Source organism: Asterias amurensis, chromosome 22 (genome assembly GCF_032118995.1).
Source record: "Asterias amurensis chromosome 22, ASM3211899v1".
In the NCBI taxonomy this organism is placed as follows: Eukaryota; Metazoa; Echinodermata; class Asteroidea; order Forcipulatida; family Asteriidae; genus Asterias; species Asterias amurensis.
This window is the reverse complement of record NC_092669.1, coordinates 230,962-251,745: the sequence shown is the minus strand read 5'-3', so window position 1 is coordinate 251,745 and position 20,784 is coordinate 230,962. Positions and strand designations below refer to the sequence as shown.

The window sequence follows — 20,784 nt, the reverse complement described above, 5'->3', positions numbered from 1 at the left end:
TATGGTTATTGAAATGGAATCTGGGGTTTTGCTCTTTTCAATTCATTTCATTTCAACACATTGGGTTCTTCCCATTGTGGGTCGATACGTGCTAAAGGCCAAACGTCAACAATTTGTGTCTTGACTGCCCCACAGTTTTGACAAATCCTGGGGAGAACCCAGATCTGTCTTTGAATTGTAGCAGCTTTAGACATTTGCTCATTTCTGACTATGTGTGTAACGTCATTTGTTAGGAATTGAATTTATTTAACTTTCTTACTTAATAATAACTATATCTAGTTCTTATAGAGATCATTTTTAGAGTAACTGTATCAATACCCTTTACATTTGTTAGGAAGCATTTGGTATGAACTTTCTTACTTACTTTGCCTCTTCATCTAATCATTCAGATTAACTGCCACTTTTCTTTCATAATACAGATCTGTGTTTTAATTTTTAAATTTTTTTGGCATTTGCTCATCTCTTGGTCTGTAACTTTTGTTGGGATATGAAATTATTTCACTTTCTTACTAAATAATATCTATATTTAGCTAGTTCTTACAGAGTGTATTTTACAAACACCTCATCAATGCTCTTTACATTTGTTAGGGTATGAAGTTGTTTCTCTTTCTTACTTTCTTACCTCTCATCTTATCTTTCAGGATAACTGCCAGCTTTCTTCAAGCAACAATGATGGGATGGATCTGATCGGCCGACGGACATGGCTCCAGCTCGCTGAGCTTCTTGACCAGGCAGTCAGCGGACAAGTAGAATTTGCCAAAGCTATTCCTGGATTCCGTAATCTATCTCAAGATGACCAGCTTCTACTTCTCAAAGCTAGTTTCTTTGAGTTGTGGGTTATACGAGTCTCACCACTCGTTATGGCTATGAGTCCAACGAACGGAGCTTTGCATGGTATGGGTGCCCAGGCAACTCCACTAACCAGTCCGTCGGGAGGCTCGGTGCTATGGCAACAGCTTTGTCAGCTGCTATCTAGAGATCTGTTTGGGATGATGTCTACGTTTGCTCATGAGTTAAATCAGTTGTTTCTTTTAGAGACTGAAGTTTCGTTGTTTGCTGCTTCTCTTTTGACTGCAAGAGGTTAGTTTCTGTTTTGTGTTTTAACTTTAAGTTTAGTTTTCTCCAAAACATGATAGAGAATTTTGTAATCTACGCTCTTCCTGCAGTAAGAGTTTTTAACTTATTACCCTCCTTAAAACTTAAGCATATTTCCCAAGCCGGCAGGGTCAAACGCTAAGACTTTCAAGTTTTAATTTCTTCTTTTTGAAATGTCTTTGACAGATATACCAGGTCTGGCCAACCCGACCCTTGTTGCAGAGTTACAAGACCAGCTGTTTGAAGCACTTCGTATCCAGGTGGAAGGGAACCACCCTCCTAGCAACCCGCCGTTCATCAGCACTCTGGTGAACAAGGTTCACGTCCTTAGGCGTATTGGAGCTATGCATCGTGACTATGTTATGGGATGCGTGCAACGTTGGCCTGACCTGTGTTCCAGTCTACCCGCCCTCTATGCTGAGATGATGGATATAAGTATGCAGTAAAATGTTGCAGAGGTGGGATTGGAAGGTGGCAGGAGTGGGATCAGTATTTTTGCAAAGTAATAATGTCATTGAATTGAGGGAGCAGAGTCAATTATAATAAATCTGGCTTTTAAAATCTAAGTAACACTGTATCTGATTGGTGGGGAATTGTGTGTAATCTTGTAACAAGAGCTGTGATTGGACAATGTTGTTTAAACTTGTTGTGATTTGTCAGTTGTCTTGGAGGTTACGTAATTGAACTCGATAAAAAATCAATAACAATAAAGTGTTGAATCGATGTAGTAGGTCTGTGTGTCTCACAAACTTATAATAGCCAGGCTGTGTGATTGGTTGTGAGTGTGTTAAGTAACATTTTTCAGCCAATCAGAATAAATGGTTTATAACTTTGCTCTCTGCTTGGAAAGATTTGCAAGAAGCGGTAAAAGTGTAAACATAGAGTGTGTTGACTTGTTAGCGCCAACTGAATTCCAGCTTCGACCATTGTGATTATTTTCGCAATGTTATCCGTCCGCACTTGGAGATTTTTGTGCACGGATTAAAAAAAAAAAATACAAATTACGGCAGGGATTTTATTCTTTATGGATCAGATTAATAATTGATGTTTATTGTGTGAAAATAATTGAGAGAGTAGAGACTGAGAATTGCACATTGTTATAGTAAAATATAAACTTGTATGTAGCTTTTTATGTAGAAAATAGCGTTGTTGTGTCACCTAAGGTATTATGTGTATAATATAGCAACCATCATGGTCTGGTTCCTAGACTACTACACTTAGTAGAATATTAGAAGTCATTAGGCACCAGAGCTTCTGAAAAACACATTTTATTTTTTACAAGTAAATTTATGTCCGGGAAAAGATCTGGAGTAGACAATAATTCTACAGCTTTTCATTTTGATTTGACTGATATTTTCATGGAATTTGTGAAGTTATTTCTTGGTATTTCAAGTCAGTATTTTGGTTTACTGTGACAGCTGTGATTGGTCTGTACTCGGCCTCCTTACCATAGGCACCGAATCGAGCCATACCAATACCTCTTATCACTGACCCCCTGGAAGGGCAACGCTAAAAATCAACGCTGCCAACGTGCACACCAACAACTTCTGAACGTTTGTAGGGCGCTAAGTATGTACGTGTCAAAATGCAACTACTTGAAACATATGATTCATGGTTCTCCATGGTCACCCTAAACTACATACAGTTTGACATATCACAAGTTAAAAGAATAATGACAGGGGACCAGTTGGTTTATGACTTGATGCCTGGTTTGACTTAGCACTCTGCGTACTTCTCTAACACAGAATGGATCCACCACAAGATGAAATAATTCACTGTCACACTTTCAGGGGGTTGTGATTGAGCAATGGCGCAGCGAGATTGGTACCACTGGGAATGAGGTTAATATGTATTTGTCTTGAGGATTAAGAAGATGGCTGTTGTTGTGAATAAGAGTCTGAGATTTCATCACAACATCTTATCTTATTGCAGATGATTATTCAAAGTAGAAATGGGCATTAATGAAAAATACATTAAATTGCATTTTAATCGCACTCAGCTTGCAAGCTTTTTTTAGTAGCTGTAGAGAGCATTTCATTTTTTCAATTTGTTTTGTTTTGGGGTTTTTTTTTTCTTCATTTCAAATCTTTGTAAATTATTTTCTTTCAACCCAATCGACTTTAAGTTTTCTGAAATATTGTCTCAGATTTGCATGATTATTTTTCTACTCCTGTTCGATAAGTTGATAGGACACCTAGCACAAACTTAGGTTTATTTCTTTTTTACTTGAAATATTTTAAGCTAAGGCTTTTGAAATTAAATTAAAGAGCAGCACCTTTTATTATGACAACAACATCAAGAATACTCATTTGTTATCTAAAAAGTTTTTGTTTTTTAGCGTTGTTTTTGAAAGAGGTTTTTGAAAGACTTTTTGTTTAAGGGATAATAATTCCTTGACTTAAAATAAATTTGAATATATGTTTATTCATATCATGCCACACAAAAAAATAATTTTTATCTAAAGTGAAAATTCTGAAAGTCAGAATTTCATTATTTTTCATCGAAAACAAAATTATGTCTGAAATAGCAATGGTTTTTTAAAGTTGTCAAAAGTTTTTAGTTTATTCACATTTTAGTTTTTGAGAATTTTTCTGTTCTTTCTTTAAAAGCTTAAAAAGCTACTGTTGAAATTGAGAGTCATAATTTGCCAGTACATCTATACTTTTCTTGATGCGTGCCATGTTTTCTGTGCCAAACATAAAATCTTTTGCCAAGTTCGTTAAAATCAAGGAATATTTAATATTCATCAGTCCAAAAATGTAGTTTGATTTTTAAAACCATTAGGTTTGGAGGATCACTTGGGCTGAAAGGGAAACAATTTCTTACAAAATTTTGAGCCTTTTTTTGTAAAGGAAAGATTAGTGTCCAGAATATTTCAAAGTGATTCTAATGATGAGATAGTTTTTTGAGGTATGATTTGATAGTTTGTTGATTTTACCCAAACATCACTTCAAAGTTTGTAGGGTACTTACTGATAAACCATGTGATCCTCGTGCAACACTTTGTTAAATCGTCTTTAATAATCATTCCAGAATACTTTCCCCCACTCGTGATTTCTTCTCACAGCATTTCATTCCAAACTTAATTCTCAACTATTGTCTTAAGTTACCCATGAAGATTTCAATACTAATGTAACTCGTAAAACTCTATGCATTTTAAAATAAAATGGTGTGCATTTATTTTACTTTCTTTACTTTCGGTTCTTTTCTTTTTCATTTCTGTTTTTTATGCTTTACTTTTTGGTCATGAAAGACTCACCCATTTTGTGACTTATTTGCAAAACATTACAAACAAATATTTCTTAAGTTTGACAAGCTTCTACAATACAAGAGTGAAATAATGATTGGGTTTTATATTATGTTGTAGATACGTTTGGTTTGGTTTTTCTTGACGGGGCGTGGATGTTTTTGGTAGGGGTTACTTATGGTTCTTGAAGGACCTTTTTGAATGGTTAAAGGAGATGAATTCTTAAACAAAGCAAGCTTGCTTTCTTGTGTAGTATGTTAACTCGGTCTGACTAAGTGGAATGTTGCTTCGTCAGGCGCTTTTACCAGTATGCTGAAATAGGGGAAAGTAGAATACAGTTTACCTTGCATAATAGTAAGGGGGTTTCTCTGTCTGTAGGTTTAACAAACAATCAGTCAGTTTTATATTATGATTGCCATAGAAACAAGCCATATAATGCATTAAGATTGTGTTTCTAAGGAGGTCAATTCACGAGAGGGTCACTTCAAATAATATTGTGAGAATATTTCAATATGATTGTGGTGAAAGATCAACTTTTCTGTTTCAAAGTAGAGAAAGTTCAAATGGGCCAGGAGGCAGACAACAGTTTCTGATCTTAAAAATTTTAAAAATGTAGTTTCAAATTATGGTCCAATAAATATCGAAAATGTTAGGAACAAAAAGAACCTAACAAAACAAAATAATGAATTTTCAATATTCATATATATTTTTTTCTTTTCTTTTTCCTCAAAATTTGTTACGTCAATAGAAGACTTTTGAGACGCTGGCGGCAGCAGACATAGCGATCCTTTGTTGCTGCTCTGAGCGTGCGTACGCATGCTCAGTATTGGGAGTGCGCAGACCTACAAGCGCGCAATACTGTGAAAAAGCACTGTCTAACAGTCTCCCATTTGTCTTTCATATTGAACGTTAGTTACTAAGATCAGAAACCGTTGGCGTTTGTCCTTATGTAAAATGAAATACATAACAATTGTGACGAGGATTTGTTTTGTAAAATAATGGTGAAAATTGTACAGATTGTTTCATCTGTAGAAACAAGCCAATATTTTTCAAACTTTTTCTTGAGTTTGAATCTTTTTCTAACGCTCAATTTTTTTATTTGTATAAAACAAGCATTGCTACCTCATAATGCACGGCATTACAATTGCAGTAAAATTTCTCTCTTAGTTTTTTTATAAAACACAACTTTCTGCAAATTATTTCTTCTACCTCTATAGCCACACCCCTCTTTGTCACAAGATGCTTTACAACCAATCAGGGAAATGCATACATTAAGCCTCAGCCAGTGAGAATGGCTGTATTATTAAGTGGCTGGCCTTTTGACCAATTACAATTGGCATTAGTTAATTAATGCAATATTCATGCATTATTTTAACAGTGAAGTCATTCATCTCAGGGTTTGATCAACAATAACAGTTCAGTTGATTGGTTGAAAGTAACACATGAATCACTGACCAACCAATCAAATTAGTTTTTTCAAAGAATTTGTTATTCAGTCGAATCTTTGGGGTTTTGTTTTTTTGCTCACAAACCAATTTTACAATTTACTAAATTTTGACAAAGGTTGACAAACAGGTTACCAACAATATTTTATCAGATATGTGTTTTTTGACAATGACAATGACAATGACAAGGCTGGAGTGTAAAATGAGCTGGTGCTTTTCATTCAAATCAGTTGGTCATCTTGATCTGTACAGGAAAGCCTGGGAACTATGCGTTAAAAATCTAAGAAGAAAATACCTTGGAGGGAGGCATGTAGTAAATGCTTTAGTGTCACTGATCCCCTTCTGAAAGCGTTGGTAACCCTGTTTCTGTCACACCTGCAATATGAATATAAACCTATCTTTTCTTCTTTGTTTTTTTCAATTTCATGAAACCTAACAACTCATATGCATCATTATTATTATGAACTCATCATTCAAACTTCTAACAGTTGAAGTAAGAGTAAATCAAGTAATTTTTCTTATATATTTCATTACTTCATATCAATCATCAAGATATTACCATGGAAACTGTTAAGAATCTTAAGTAGTATTTGAGTGTTTGCGTGTTTGGAATACAATCTAGTGATGTTTGTGGAAATACCATGACTTGTACTTCTGAAAACAACCAGTGGTTCAACAACTTGACGTTTTGATTTGTAAGTCGTGATCGTCTTTAGGAAAAGAAGATCATTTTTCTCCTGAAGCTGATCAGAGCTTACTGATCGAAACATTGAGTTGTTAAACCAGTGGGTTGTTATTTAGGGTTAGTTATTTATAAATGGCTTCTCCACAAACCGCTCGATGTTTCAGAATCCTTCTTGTTTATGTTGGTTTATCAGTACTTTAAATGTGCCTTATTTCACTGGAAAATTTGTTCAATTTGCAATTGCCAACTTATTTTCATGAAATGTTTTCAATAATACTATTTGTACAATTAATGTTGTTTTGCCAAATTAAACCACCCCTTTTTAAAATGGAATAATCAAAGATCCCTTAACCAATCAAAATCCCTGAAGATAACTGTTTTGTAAAGAAAGACATGATAGGCTTGTTGAGATGAAATCACTTTCTTTTAGCCAATCAAAGTTCTCCTTAAATGTGTCACCCATTCTGAAGGGAACAGTCGCTCTATTGTATCAATAGATTTGTTCACTGATTAATGATTTAGTTCTAGACAGACATTTTTAAAACTATCTTGCCAAAACAGATTTTAATATCCCACCAGGTTATTAAACCTCCAAATATTTGTTTTACCTAATTCTTGTTTGCGTTAAAACAAAAAAAATCTATCTGTAGTTCCAAAATAAAATGTTTGAACAATATCTGTAAGTCACAAAAAATGTGATGTTGCCTGCAAAAACAAATAGTTTTTAATTAACAGGGGAAAGGGATTTTAGTCTTGATGATCTTCTTTTTAAGTCCCTTATAAACATCCCTTTCCTTTAAACTTTTTGAGAAATTTTTTAACATACAACTCTGCCAAATTGTTTTTTGTGTCAACTATATATTGCCATGGTTACATTCAAACAATGTTTATTATAGTTGATAGGAAACCATTGAAAAATGTCATGGTTTGATAATGATTTTTCTTTCATGACAATAAAAATTATGATTTGTTTAGGAAGTAGATAATGTGTTTAGGATAAAGGATGAATTGTTCAAACAATAGTGTTTGTTGTTTTCTTAAATATTTGAGATTTGTTTCTTTTTGTTCAAAAGAACGGTAGTTTGTTTCAGCAATTCTAAGGAATGATTTCCCTATCTGCGAGGGTGATATGCTGATAGGGTGATATGCTGATGAAGTCATACACCTTTGAGGGTAATGGACATGCTCAAAATGATAACAAAGAAATAATGAACGAGTTAAATTTACTGTTTAAAAGCACGATGTTGTTGGTTGTGTAAGGAAAGGTACCTTTGTAAATATTAAAGTAACAAACTGCTTTAATAAAAATGTCATAAAAATGTCATTAAAAAAAAAATAAGGAGAAAAAAAAAAGAAAAAAACAACTTTGATATAGCCTCGTTAAACAGAGAGCAATGCATGCTGGGTATTGGTTTCCACATAATATTTTATAGCAATCTATTTGGTAAATGCTTGCTGTAAGTCTCAGGGGTTAGGAAGCCGATTACCCATAATGCTCTTTGAGGTCAGAGGTCAATAGTGACTTGTTGAATATTAATGAGATACCTTAAGTGGTACGATTTGTGTACAAAATATTTTTTTGTAATTTGTGCATATCTATTATTTGTTTTTTCTTCATTTTTGGTGTGTATGTAAAATAAATGTAAAGTAGAGAATTTGGCGTTCCCATTATAAGATTAATGGGGAAGGGAGGTTACTATTGTGAACTTTGCATCCTGTTTGAATGATGTCTGGAAGCGTTTATCAGGCCAAGTTGTTTAACATATGTCTTGAAAATGAAGACAAGTTAAAAATAGATTTTAGTGGCTTGGTCCAGCGTTTTGTTTTTATGTGAGTGTGGAAAAGAAAATATGCAAATTTGGTAAAAGTTGATGTTTAAAAATGTTCTGCAAGAAGTAAGTCCTGTAAACCAGCCACTGTCTCTGAATATGCAAATCAATAAATGTGTGGGTGAGTGCTGTTGATTGGTCAAGTTGTTAAAATGATATGAATATTGATATATGCAGATTTGGTGTCATCAGTGGATAATACATTTATCTAATTAGCTTACTCATGATGTCACAACTTTGGGTTGCTCAGTGCATCACATTTGTATGGTTGTTAATTAATATTAATTTATGCAAATTGTGATTGCCATCACATTTGTCTGATGTTAATGAATATTAATTTATGCAAACTGTGATTGCCTTTAGTCTTAAGTGTGATCTGACAAATTTACTACCTCAATTGAATCAGTCATTGTCACTAAACCCAGGTTATAATTGTAACCAATCAGTTTGGTTTACTTAAACTGGTTTAATGTACAGTATAACCACAGAGTTACATATAAGAACTAGAGGGCACACTGGCTTAGTTACGCGGCCCAGGATTCGAGCATGCGGCCATTTTGTAAGTTGAGCAAACAACATCGCATTGAGTGTATTTGTCACCGACGTGTAGGCCTACTTCATTTTCAAGGGGCGTACAACGTTTATCTCACAAAATGACGCGCGTGTCTCCTTGCGGTCCCGTCGCGTTTGTGCCAAGACATCATTGGTACATCGTCTGGTTCTTATATATAACTCTATGAATATAACCAGTCATCTCAAAATGGTTAACACAGTATGCAGAATTTAACCAGTTTAAATAAACTGTTAATAAAACCAGGGTTTATTCTTTCTTTGCACTGCCCAGTTTCTTCCACTTTGCAAAAAGAGTAAAAAATGTACAGTTTTTAAACCGTAAATTGAAAGCACACTAAATTGAGAAAGTGTCTCTCAGGGCATGTTTTGTTATAAATAGATGTAGAATCAGTGAACAAACTAGATTAAATTTACTTATACATTTATCAGAGTTTTTTTCTCTACAAAAAAGATAATTTCAAATTATATACTTGTAAGATATTCTTAATAAAACTACTGTAGGAATGGAGTCCCTTTATGTTCATTCGCTGAAGTTGGGTTGATTACTCGACGATAATGACTTAGGAATGTAGAAGTAGGCAAAGCAAAATATGACAATACATCAAATAAAATTGGAACTATATTAAAACATATGATGTGTTTTATTTGTCGTCATTTTTAAAGGAACTCTTTGCCTCCTTTTTAGTGCGTGTTTTTACTAAATTGAGATGGGGAGAAAATGTTAGCTTCCAGTCCACTAGACTCACTTTCTCCGACTTGTTGTAAATTTCTAATTTATTTTTCAATCCCGTTGGGCCGGAATTGTAAAAGAAAATAAATTAAGCGTATCATTTCTACTCGCTTTGCGATTATTCTCGAAAAAAAATAAATCTCAAGAAAATTGGATCAGCTGTAATAGGAAATAAATTAACTTTTCTGTCTCTGCCACAGATCGTTGTTCAGCATCGAATACAAAAAAAATTACACAACGAGATAAGGATTTTATTTTTTCTGCTCATGGAAATTTATTCGTCATTTTATTCCAAGCTGTTTCCACAGTTTTTTTATTTTCATTACACCTTTCCCTTAATCAATTTGCATTAATTAATTAATTCCATCGTTACCATCTACAATAAACCCAGCACCATCATTACTTATAAACTTTTACCTCAATCTCCCAATCCTGTCTAATTTCATCCTTAAACAAATTATCCTTTAGCAAATCAAATAAATATAATCTTCAGCCCCCAATTTCCAATTGTTGATTAAACAGGCATTAAATTAATTCCTAGGTGAAATATTTTATCGACCTAGGGCTGACCTAGATGTACACATAGTGTAGGCTTTTTAAAACAGCCTTTTCATGCCATTAAACTATCTCAGTTTTTCTGATGTATCCAAGTGCAAAAAAAATCCCTGGAATTCCGACTAAAGAAGGAAGAATATCACGCAGGATTAAAACAGAAAACCACCTCTAATCTTATTCATTTCAGTGGCATCAAAACTGAAACCCTTTCGAGATTCGTGAATTGATTGATGCCATTTTTCCTTGTTTCACTATATTGAAATTGCTTGTCTTATACAACTGAAATTTCCTCATTATTAAAGATCATTTTCTTTTCCTAGTTTAATGATAAATACATCAGTTCAAAATATAGGTTAGAACTTAACCAAGGTGGTTTGTGACCCTTATATCAAATACCCTGTGCTCGCAATAAAATAATTTGGGAACTAATGTAATTATTTTTTGGGGGGTGGGGGGGGGGGGAAAGAAGACTACAATTTATGTGACCAAGGCTGCCTGTGCAATTAAAAACATAAAACTGAAAGTCGAAAATAAACTAATAGTTATATTGTTTATGAACATCAAGCGAGATATAAGAATAAAACCCTGCTATATTATTATTTCATTGGATATACAATTACCTTATCAAACATTAATATTTTAGAATGTTCTTCTTATTTTACTTTAAAAAATGTTAGTCTGACATACATGAAGGGTCAATTTCATAAAGCCTTTAAACACAAACCCTGCTAAGCACATTCAAACTTGCTTAGTAAAAACAGGTTACCAGGCAAATTTCTAGGCAAGTTTACATGGTTGCAACTGGTGCCCCACTGATTGTTTGTAAAGCAAAGATATTTTTTAAGAAGTAATTTCTACTAAACAGCTTTATGAAATTGGGCTTAGATATTCATTATAGTACGGAGTGCCAATATATTGAATTTAAAATAACATGCAAGTTTTTAAAAAAGATATATATACATGTAATTTTACATATGAAATGTACTGATGATGAGGAAGACGATATAAATAAACTGGCATGAATAAAACAATCCATTAAATTTATCCTTAAAGACTTGTACTTTCAAAGAAAAGCTGGATGGTGTTCACAGCATTGTAACCTTTGCTCTACTGTAAATATCACTCTATGTTTTCCAAAATGCCATTGTTATAGGAAGACCAGGTACTTATACCAAAGGTAAAATGCTTTAAAAAAAATTGTCTTAGATTTGGAACAACCTTCTCGAAAAGTATGTAAAAACTAATTAAAACAAAATAAATAAATAATTAAGTTTGCAGTTTTTTACCCCATGCCATTTTCCAGTAAATAAGTACTTTAAATTACAATCCTTCATTAAAAACTATTAAAATTAATGTGCTACATAATTGGTTAGGTAGGTTTTAGTTATTTGCATTAAGAAAGCTGAAATCATCTGTTGTATGATCGTACCAACGTTTTGCGGAGTACAAAAATAATGTAATGGCAAAAATCAACCCCAAGAGGGCGCTAGTCACTCTGACCACACCGGACGTTGTGAGTTCATTGATCTGTGGTTTCACAATAATTCACACGCAATGATGAGTCATATCTAAAGGATTTATCGCTTAGTTATTTTGGGTCTACGTAAGCCCGCACTTCCAACGGCCCTTCGATAGCTCAGTTGGTAGAGCGGTGGACTGTAGACGATAAATGCCCGACATCCATAGGTCGCTGGTTCGAATCCGGCTCGAAGGAGAACTCGTATCTTTTTTTTATAAATTAAATTAACTTCAATTGTTTTGCAACTTCTATAAATTCTTGCCGTGTCAAAATAAAACATAAAAAGGATTTTTCCATTTGCAAATTGTATTCTCAGAAATTTAAGTACCCAGTAATCAGTACATTTAAATAATTACATAACATTAACTTTTCAGTGATTTAAAACATTTCATTGTGTGAAAAAAATGAGGTAACTAAAAATTAGCAACCTCTTTTTATTTTAAACTTTTAATTTTACATGTTTAAGTTCTTCAAAGTGCTCATCTTTTTCAATGATTTCACAAATTTGTAGGGTGCAATTAGCTTGTGTTGAACTTCATCAGAGAAGATTGGAAAGATTATGGATAATTTAAGGCACAGAAAAAAATGAATAAGCTCAGAAATCGAATGTTCACAAGATGAAAATTTGAATCCATTATTTTTACTCATAAAATGGGCATGAAAGACAAGGTGTTGATTCTGAAAAGTCATTTTCTGGTTTAAAGCCATTGGACCCTTTCGGTAAACAGTATTGTCCAAGGCCCACACTTCGTGTATCACAACTTCTATATCAAATAACAAAGCTGTGAAAATTTAGGCTCAATCGGTCATCGGAGTCTGGAGAAAATAACGGGAAAACCCACCCGTGTATCCGCGCGTTTCGCCGTGTCATGACATGTGTTTAAAATAAATCCGTAATTCTCGTTAACGAGAATTTATATTGTTTTGCTGTTTTCTCAAAAAGTAAAGCATTTCATGGAATAATATTTCAAGAGAAGTCTTTCACCATTGCCTTCTGTAAACCCTGTAAGTTATTTGTAAATCTGTGAACTTTGGGGTTTTTTTCTGTACCGAAAGGGTCCAATGGCTTTAAAATTTGGGGGAGATTTTCATTTTGTAATTTAACATTTTCTTGCAATTTCTTATAACCTTTTTTATTACCCTGCTTCTCTGCACCTTGTCACAACATCTCTTTAGATTGATTTGGCTCATTAGTCATTACAAATGCCTATTATTATTATTATTATTTGTTATTATATTAAAACACTCATCTTTTAAGTACTGCATTGATAAAAAGGTTTAAAATCAAAGTTTCAAAAAATGTATTTACTTTGATAAATTTAAAGGCTTTGGAAGGTTGATTTTAATCGACATCAAATGATTATGCGTAGAATTAAATGGGTCCAAAAGAAGGGCACAAATGTCGTAATTTGTGATGCCTTTAAGGCTGAGAAAATCCTTCTAATAATTATAGATAAGAAGATGTTAAAGGTAGGGTCATACTTCGGTAATACCGAAGATAATTTGCATGATTTATATCTGAAATCCTACTTGTTGTAAAATTGAAAATGGTAGTAAAAGCATTTGGCAAAATTGCAGCATCTGAAGTCACGACTCCGTTCAGAATCAAAATTCAACACAGGTATATCAACAAATTTGAATCTCCAAAGATCGCCTTCAGGTAATTTTTTGAAATTTTCATAGCATCTCAGTTTGAATACTGCCCTCATTTGCCACAGATGTAGTTCGTACTCGCTGTCACCTTGCTATATGTGGATGGATTCAATGTTCTTAATGAAATACCCAGTCATTTTTTTTACCCACAAGTAGGCCCTGTATTCAACTGAAACTTTCACAGGTGACTTTCATTGCATTTTTTTTTATAACCATGCCAATAAATCAACATAGTGCTAAAGAAAAACTGAATGATGACACTACCTTTAAAATATTCCCCTTTTATCTTACATTAATTATTAATATACTTCATCCTGTATACAATAGATATTAATTTGTTGCCTTGATCTTGTTTTTATTTTTTTACTTCTTAAAAACATTTCTTTTTCAATTTTCGTCAAGCACTTAAACCACTCCTCCCTCCCCCAACAAAACTGGGGAATAAAAAAGCAGCGTATGTTAAACTCGGCAATGCTTGAAAGTTAAAAATAACTGTTGTTTCTAATTAAACTTAGTACTATCACAAGAAATGCATAGAAAATATTCACGTTACACTTATTTAAAAATTCTATTCTGTGCATAATCTTAAATTTAACAGAAAATAAATCATCGTTATCAATTTATGTTCCATTCTGGGTTGAATCTGGGATATTCTTGACACTATTAGTACTATCCTGGTTACCTTGGTTACTAGGTTCACTAGTATCCATCTTAAAGTGAACTTGTTTTGCCGGCATGTTAGCGCGTTGATTCTTGGCAATACGCTCTTGTTTCTTTCTCTCAGCAGTCGCTACGCGTTCTTCATCCGTTGGGAGGGCGCTTTGTGGGATATAAGTCCCCGTTACCAACGACCCCATCAAATCATTAAAAAATGCTGGCAGATGATTGGCTATCCATGACATAATCACAGCTGGTACCCCGCATAAGTATTGAGCGCGTGGACTTTTAGCAAAGAGAGCATGCTCAACAGCAGTGCTTACCGGTGAAAAGTCTTCCAACAGTCGGATATCATCTGATTTATACATGGAGGCTAGCGCTGTGCTAAAATACCTCTTACCATAAGCGTCTGCTACCTTCGGGGTTAGGGAACCAAGGAGCCGCTGGTACTCTGTCAGGAGCTGAGTACCCACTACAGCTTCTATGAAACAAGAAATAAACATCTTATTGTCATTTAAACCAAATAAAAGTCATCAATTGTTCACAAGTGTTTGCACCTTTGTAACAACTTCTATCAGTTTTTTCTTAAAACTTTTTGAAAAAGATTAGCTTTCAAGTTTGATTCTAGAAAGTTTTGTCAAGAAGTTAACGGTTTTTCCGAAACAATAATGCACAATTAAGCAGCAATATTTACAATATTTCGGTATAAGGTTACGGGACATGATTTTGTTCCCTAACATATGGAAAGAAAAACATTTTTCAAGAACTTACGAGTTTTAAAGCCTCCCGGTTCGATGATAGAGACATTAATTCCCCACTTCTGGAGCTCAATCCTTAAGACGTTAGAGAAGCCAAAAGCTGCCGACTTGGAGCTGCAGTAAGCTGGGAAACTGGGTGTGGCTACTTTATCTAGCAAGACAATAGTAAGGAATTGATTTTAATAAAGGAGTCTGTGAAGAGTCTTGTCTGAACTGTGATTTCACCTCAACACTGTCCATACTCCTGAGATATTGAAGGGTTTTGATACCTTTTGTAGATTTTTAGCCATGACATGAATCCCTCATGTGGATTTGAGTCACAGTCTTGACACTTGTACCCTTAAGCAAGACACTTATAGAACCATCGTTGCTTTGTCCTTCAGATGGGATGTAAAGTCTTCATATTCTCTACACAGCTATTTCAGGTGATGGTATCAAGACACTTTTGAGCGTTTCTTGACTGTGATAATTAATCTATCTCTGAGATGCTGAAATAGTTTTATAATTCATATTGTCATTGAGACTTACCACACATGCTAGTAACATTGACGATCCTACCCTTGGAGATACGTAGCAGAGGGAGGAATGCTTTGACCATTCGGAAATGACCCAAACAATTGACCTCCCACATTCGTTTGAATGCATCCACCGTAGTGATTTCTGCCTCTCCGTAAAGACAGACTCCAGCGTTGTTCACCAAACCCCACAACTCTTAAACAATTAAAGAAAACAAACATAATTAGAAGACACAATGCACTGTCTAGGGAGGTTTGCGGGGGACGTAGCATAATCCTCTTTTGAGTAGTGTTGGTTTTGAAAATAACCTGTGGTTGACAACTGAATGTTTTCGATCAGTCTGCTCTGATCATCTTAATTTTAAGTATGGTCGTAGTATGGTCATAGTCTCCAACTCAAGCCGCCAGTATGGCCATAGTCTCCACCTCAAGCTGCTTCTTACCTCTTCCATTCAATAGATCCTTCACCATATCCAAAGCCTCATCAATCTGATCTTGATCTGTCACATCTAGTTGTATCGTTGTTAGTCTACTGGAACTATTAGCAACGAGGTCTCGCTCTCCTGTTCCATTTTTGTCATAGCAACAAGCGAAGACATGAGCCCCGAGGCTGTCCAAATAAAGAGCAGTAGCATGTCCCAGACCTGTGTCACAACCTGTGCATCATAAATATACAAATATGTAATTAGTTTTAGGTTTGAACAAAGAAAACTTGACATGAGAGGGATTCGAACCAACAACCTCTGGATTAACGTGCAGGTACTCTACCAACTGAGCTATCCAGCCCTATGTTGGCGGTTGTCCTATATCTTGGTTCCGGAGTGTCAGTCAGAAGCCATTTATCTGTAAATAAATATTTCATGAACAAAATAAATTTTTTGGAAGAGCAACAGAAAATGAGGAGCAACAAGAATTTTCTTATATGACATTATTTGAAAGTGAACTATTCAAGTTCAAAATGCTTCTATTTTATTGAAAGCTGCTGTACAGTTTTTATTGCCATTATTAAGAGTGATAACCAAACGTAACTTCCCTTTAAGTTCCATGAAAGAAAATTGTCAGGCATGACAAGGTCCTAAGGCGAAACATTTTCTTGTCCATTCCCGTCTCTTAACCCCCCATGTACATCAACCATATTTGTCAATCAGTTTACAGAATGTGAGTTTTATTAGATCACTACGAAAAATGAAAAACTTTTCATGGAGTGTATTTTGTCCAACAAATCTTCAACCCAAATTTATTTTTTGTCAAGGCCTTCAAGGTGTGAGATGCTCTCACCACATGAGGTTGACACATGGACTGAAATGAATCTAGCAACCATCATCGCATGATGTTTAATTCAATCAGAATCAACTTACTCCAACTCTCACTCCAAAGTTCCACAGACATTTCTGTGTTAATAAACCCCATGGCTTCAACCCTATAGATGTGAGGTCCATACACTTTTAACAACAAGCATTACATATAGGTGCAGCCGTGCAGCACATGTTACATAATGTAGCTTCAAGCCACATGAGACAATTATTTCTGGGGACCAGTTCAAGCATAGTAAATATTCTTGACCAAAAGATCAAAAGTGTCTGATTTTTTGGGACACCTGGATAAAATAAAAAAAAAAACCTTGTGGCGCAGACCTTTTCGCAAATACCATTGCGGAAGCGCAGACTGTTGAATGAGGTGCATTGTGGGATAGAATTTGGATGGATACCAGCTAGACCACAATGCACCTAATTCTAAGCTTTACGCGCGCACCCCAGTATTTGCGAAAAGGTCTATGGGAGAGAACCAATGCACAACTCTTCTAACTAGGCCTTAGCTGGGTATCAAACCAGGGCCACAATGGTGAGAGCATGGAGGTAGAAGCCATGGTGAGAGGCGAGCTTGCGTAACCCACTCATTATCATTGCTATCAAACACTATCAGTGTCTTGTTCTTCCTCATGCAGGTGAGGGCGCTATCTGCTTATTTATCACACAAGCCATAGACCTTATAATCGCAAATACTCGGTACGCAGCAGGTGTTGGGCGTGGAATGAGGTGCATGTTGGTCGAGCCATGGAGGTAGAAATAGGTCTAGCTAGCGATCAAGTTTTAACGCTAGCTAGACCAGCATGCATGTTGGTCTAGCTAGCGATCAAGTTTGAACGCTTTAGCTAGACCAGCATGCACCTTATTCAAAGGAGCTTGCTTGGGCAATGGGTATTTGCGAAAAGGTCTATTTTGGTATTTTGGTATAAATGATTTGAGACCGTCCCTGAATTTATACAGTTCTGTACATTTCTGTTTGTATGGAAGGACCCCAGGCAATGCATAAGTCTGTGGGTTACCATTGTTCACTACCAGGTAGAAGTTAACTGGGGTCAATCAATACCAGCCATAAACAAGGAACAAACAAAGGATGTGGAGATCTAATGACAGGCATTGGGGGGGAGGCTGTAGTCTGTTCTCAATGGTTCAAAGGATTGGGCTCCATAAATGGTAACAAATGAAATGAGGCATTATTCATTCTTCGCTTCTTCATCTTTAACAACATGGAGATCTGTACCTCCATGAACAGAGAAAGCAAGACATCTAAAAAGCACAAACTTGCTTTGAACAATTTTTTTTGCTTAGCAAAAATGTGCAGTATCTTAAATGATTTTGTGTAGGAATATGGAACAATCTCCCTGTTTTAATCTGTCAGGCTTTATCTTTTGAACCCTTCTACTAAGCATGATGTTAAAAACAAATTTGCTTTTATTTCCAGAATTGTTGTTTAATAATGCTTTTTAACCTTTGAATCTAATTTACAAATAATTATGTATCATGATATTTTTGCTGGAAAGCCATATTGCTAAGGTTGCTATAGCAGCGCTATGAATTTTGTGCTTTCAAAAACAGAAAATATTGCTTAAAACATTTTTTTCTGTTCTGATAACACTCTCAAATTGAACTGTGGCATGGTTGTTCAGCTGGTCTGGTATTTGAAGCATAATATTGCCAAGCTGCGCTATATTTTTTGCTGCCCTGTGAAATTTTGCCCTGATCCACTGCATTTGCTTTACTGGACGTAGTTGTCATTAGTGTATGGAGGCCATCTGTTTCTGAATTTATTAGATGTCAAAGTATGATCTCGCTGTCTGGAATTCCCATCATAGATGGTCAACACGGAGTCACGGGAACAGCGAGTGGTACATGCTGCCATTTCTAGCCACTCGATTCATCTGAACCATATGATATTTCTGTTTACTATTTAATCATGACCTTAGCAATGGGGTCAAGGAAACATAAACTTGTCTATCAGTCATCTGGATAGTGGTGTATTTCAATAACAGGTGATGCTAACAAGCCTTGATTAATATATATCAAATTTCCATGTTTTTCAAAAATTAAAATCATACCACACTAATGAGAGGAATACTTCATAAAAACTGGTCTTTAATTTAAAAGTACTTATAAAATTGTGTTTTTCAGACTCAAAAGTCAATATTTGAACTTAACTTGATATTACACAGTGCGGTCGGTATAGGTCTATGTATCAATCATAATTCAATTGAAAAACACAAGACTGCCGGACTTGTCCAGTCATAAGTTTACTGACGCGACACTAAAACTACTGGCTTCAGGCCAACCGTCCCAGGCAATGTTGGTGCCCAGTAGCTCATCCTTTAAGAAACTTTTAATTCTTGAGCTATAGAATTATCTTTTCTTTTGTCCCCAGGAAATTCTATCACAATGGACTAGGGTCAATGACCAGCAAGGTTTCTAGATCTGCATGTACCAGCAGTTTCTTACAATCAACATTCAATTGAATCAACAATCAGAAGCTTAGAAAATCTATCAAATTAACAGATAGCAGCTTAGAATACCTTCTATAATAATTCTATACAATAAGCCATTTGCGAGTTAGATTTGAATAATGCCTGGTACAATGAATTGCTTAGTCACAAGTTACTGCTTAAGTTTGAATTCCTCAGACCATAGAGACGGTTGCTATGTCAAATGGTTCAGACAAGCTTTTATATAGCTACGGATGAGCAGACCCATTGCAAAAGCTTGCCCCCTATCATGCGACATAGCAACTACCTCTATAGTCTGATGAATTCAGATCTAAACGGTAACTCACGATCAAGCACATCATTGTACCAGACAATTATTAAAATCTAACACGCAAATGGCATATTTGGGGTTGAAAAAAAGATGGTTTCTGACCGACACCCACCCACAAGGCGATTGCCAACATCAGGCTAGATAGTGCAGTTGGTAGATTCTTCCTCCATGGTAGAGCACTTGATCCGAAAGTCACAGGAGGTTAAAATCCTGCTTTAGTCAAGGTTTTTTATTCAACCCCAGATCATTTACAAAATTTCCATTGTCGCTCAGAACTGTAGAAGGAGTAACGGAAAGTTGTCTGCATCGTGCAAAACTTTTGTTTTCATTCGTATATGATTGAAATATAAATTTACCTAAATGAGTCCTTTCAGTAAAAATTGGTGAAAAGGTTATGGCATGGACAGTTTGGAACGGAAATCTTTCCGCATTGATATGACATTTTTTATAATGGAAATGATTCATTTGTCAATGTAGTTACTCAGATTTAGATTTAGGTTGTTTTGCAGAAACTTTCTTCAAACTTGGGAGCACTGAAAATATTAATCTATATTTTGATGTGGATATTTATATAAAAAAATCATGATAATTCCTGTCAACGTTCAAGAACACAACATTTTTAGCTAAAACATTTGAGAATTGAGTTGCTTTTTTTAAACAAAATCCACTACTTCCTGGTTTTACATCCAAATCGTACCAAGCCGAACACAACAATTGACATGAATAAATCAGACTATGTTTTTAAATTATAAATAGGCCTAACCCTTTCAAATTTTATGAAAGAATTAACGTTTATAATACACTACAGTACAGTGACAATCAAATTACATAATACAAACTCTTACTGGCTTTCTTACTGGCAATTTGTTTAATCACTTCCTCAACTAATTAAGATTCAATCAATAAAACATAATTATAATTATAAATGCAATCTTTTTTATTAATTTATAAATCTGATAAATAATCATTTCAACAAGTTACAAAAGAATTGTACATACCGGTCATCAAGACGACTTTATCTTTAACGTTGACATATTGCTGTGGAAGATTCTCATACAAAGTGTACACTGCAATAGCGAACACAAAAACACCGCAAAATCCACCCAGAAAGTACTGACAAAATGGTTGAGTTACCGTGGGAAGAATAAGTACGAGAACGTAGGGAAACGTTAGCAGAAGTTCGTCCCGTAAATAACGGCGTAGAACCTGGGCGTTGAAACACAGCGTGATCGCGGAATATAAAATTAATTTCGTGGACATTTTGCTGCTGTAGTGAGATGTAGTGCATAGAATGAAGGTTTTTTACAATGTGTTGAATTCATTTAGCTGACCTTCAACATTTATCAGCCTGCAATCAGCTGTGGTTATGGTGGCCAGTTTGCTAGGTGATTATTTTTGTAACGGTAGAGAGCGCCACACCGCGCCGCATTATAACA

At 35.0% G+C, this 20,784-nt stretch overlaps 2 protein-coding genes and 1 non-coding gene across 6 annotated transcripts in view; 2 read left to right on the top strand and 1 right to left on the bottom strand.

The window, feature by feature from the left end:
• LOC139953755 (ecdysone-induced protein 78C-like) overlaps window positions 1-9,481 on the top strand; it is a 41,585-nt gene extending 32,104 nt beyond the window's left edge. For all 4 annotated transcript variants that reach the window (XM_071953305.1, XM_071953307.1, XM_071953306.1 and 1 more), the window contains exons 5-6: window positions 642-1,080; window positions 1,282-9,481. In XM_071953305.1, coding sequence (XP_071809406.1) covers window positions 642-1,080; window positions 1,282-1,541 — 699 coding nt within the window. In that variant the 3' untranslated portion in view covers window positions 1,542-9,481. The remainder of the gene's footprint in view (window positions 1-641; window positions 1,081-1,281) is intronic.
• Window positions 9,482-10,609: 1,128 nt separating this feature from the next.
• On the bottom strand, window positions 10,610-20,784 carry LOC139953839 (D-beta-hydroxybutyrate dehydrogenase, mitochondrial-like). Its single transcript, XM_071953412.1, has 5 exons — window positions 20,347-20,784; window positions 15,704-15,916; window positions 15,274-15,456; window positions 14,759-14,896; window positions 10,610-14,468 (listed from the first exon to the last, which is right to left on the bottom strand). The coding sequence occupies exons 1-5, from the start codon at window positions 20,606-20,608 to the stop codon at window positions 13,951-13,953; spliced, it is 1,314 nt and encodes a 437-aa protein (XP_071809513.1). The 5' UTR covers window positions 20,609-20,784; the 3' UTR covers window positions 10,610-13,950.
• On the top strand, window positions 11,784-11,872 carry Trnay-gua (transfer RNA tyrosine (anticodon GUA)). Its single transcript is given in 2 exon segments — window positions 11,784-11,820; window positions 11,837-11,872. It is a non-coding gene; the product is annotated as a tRNA-Tyr (tRNA).

What these genes read in the sequence shown, in the direction of transcription:
- LOC139953839 (XM_071953412.1), bottom strand. Translation starts at nt 20,608, where the DNA reads ATGTCCACGAAATTAATTTTATATTCCGCGATCACGCTGTGTTTCAAC. An exon ending in TAAAGTCGTCTTGATGACCG is followed by an intron (nt 15,917 to 20,346) that starts GTATGTACAATT and finishes TATGATGCACAG; the next exon opens with GTTGTGACACAGGTCTGGGA. An exon ending in GGATCTATTGAATGGAAGAG is followed by an intron (nt 15,457 to 15,703) that starts GTAAGAAGCAGC and finishes TAATTGTTTAAG; the next exon opens with AGTTGTGGGGTTTGGTGAAC.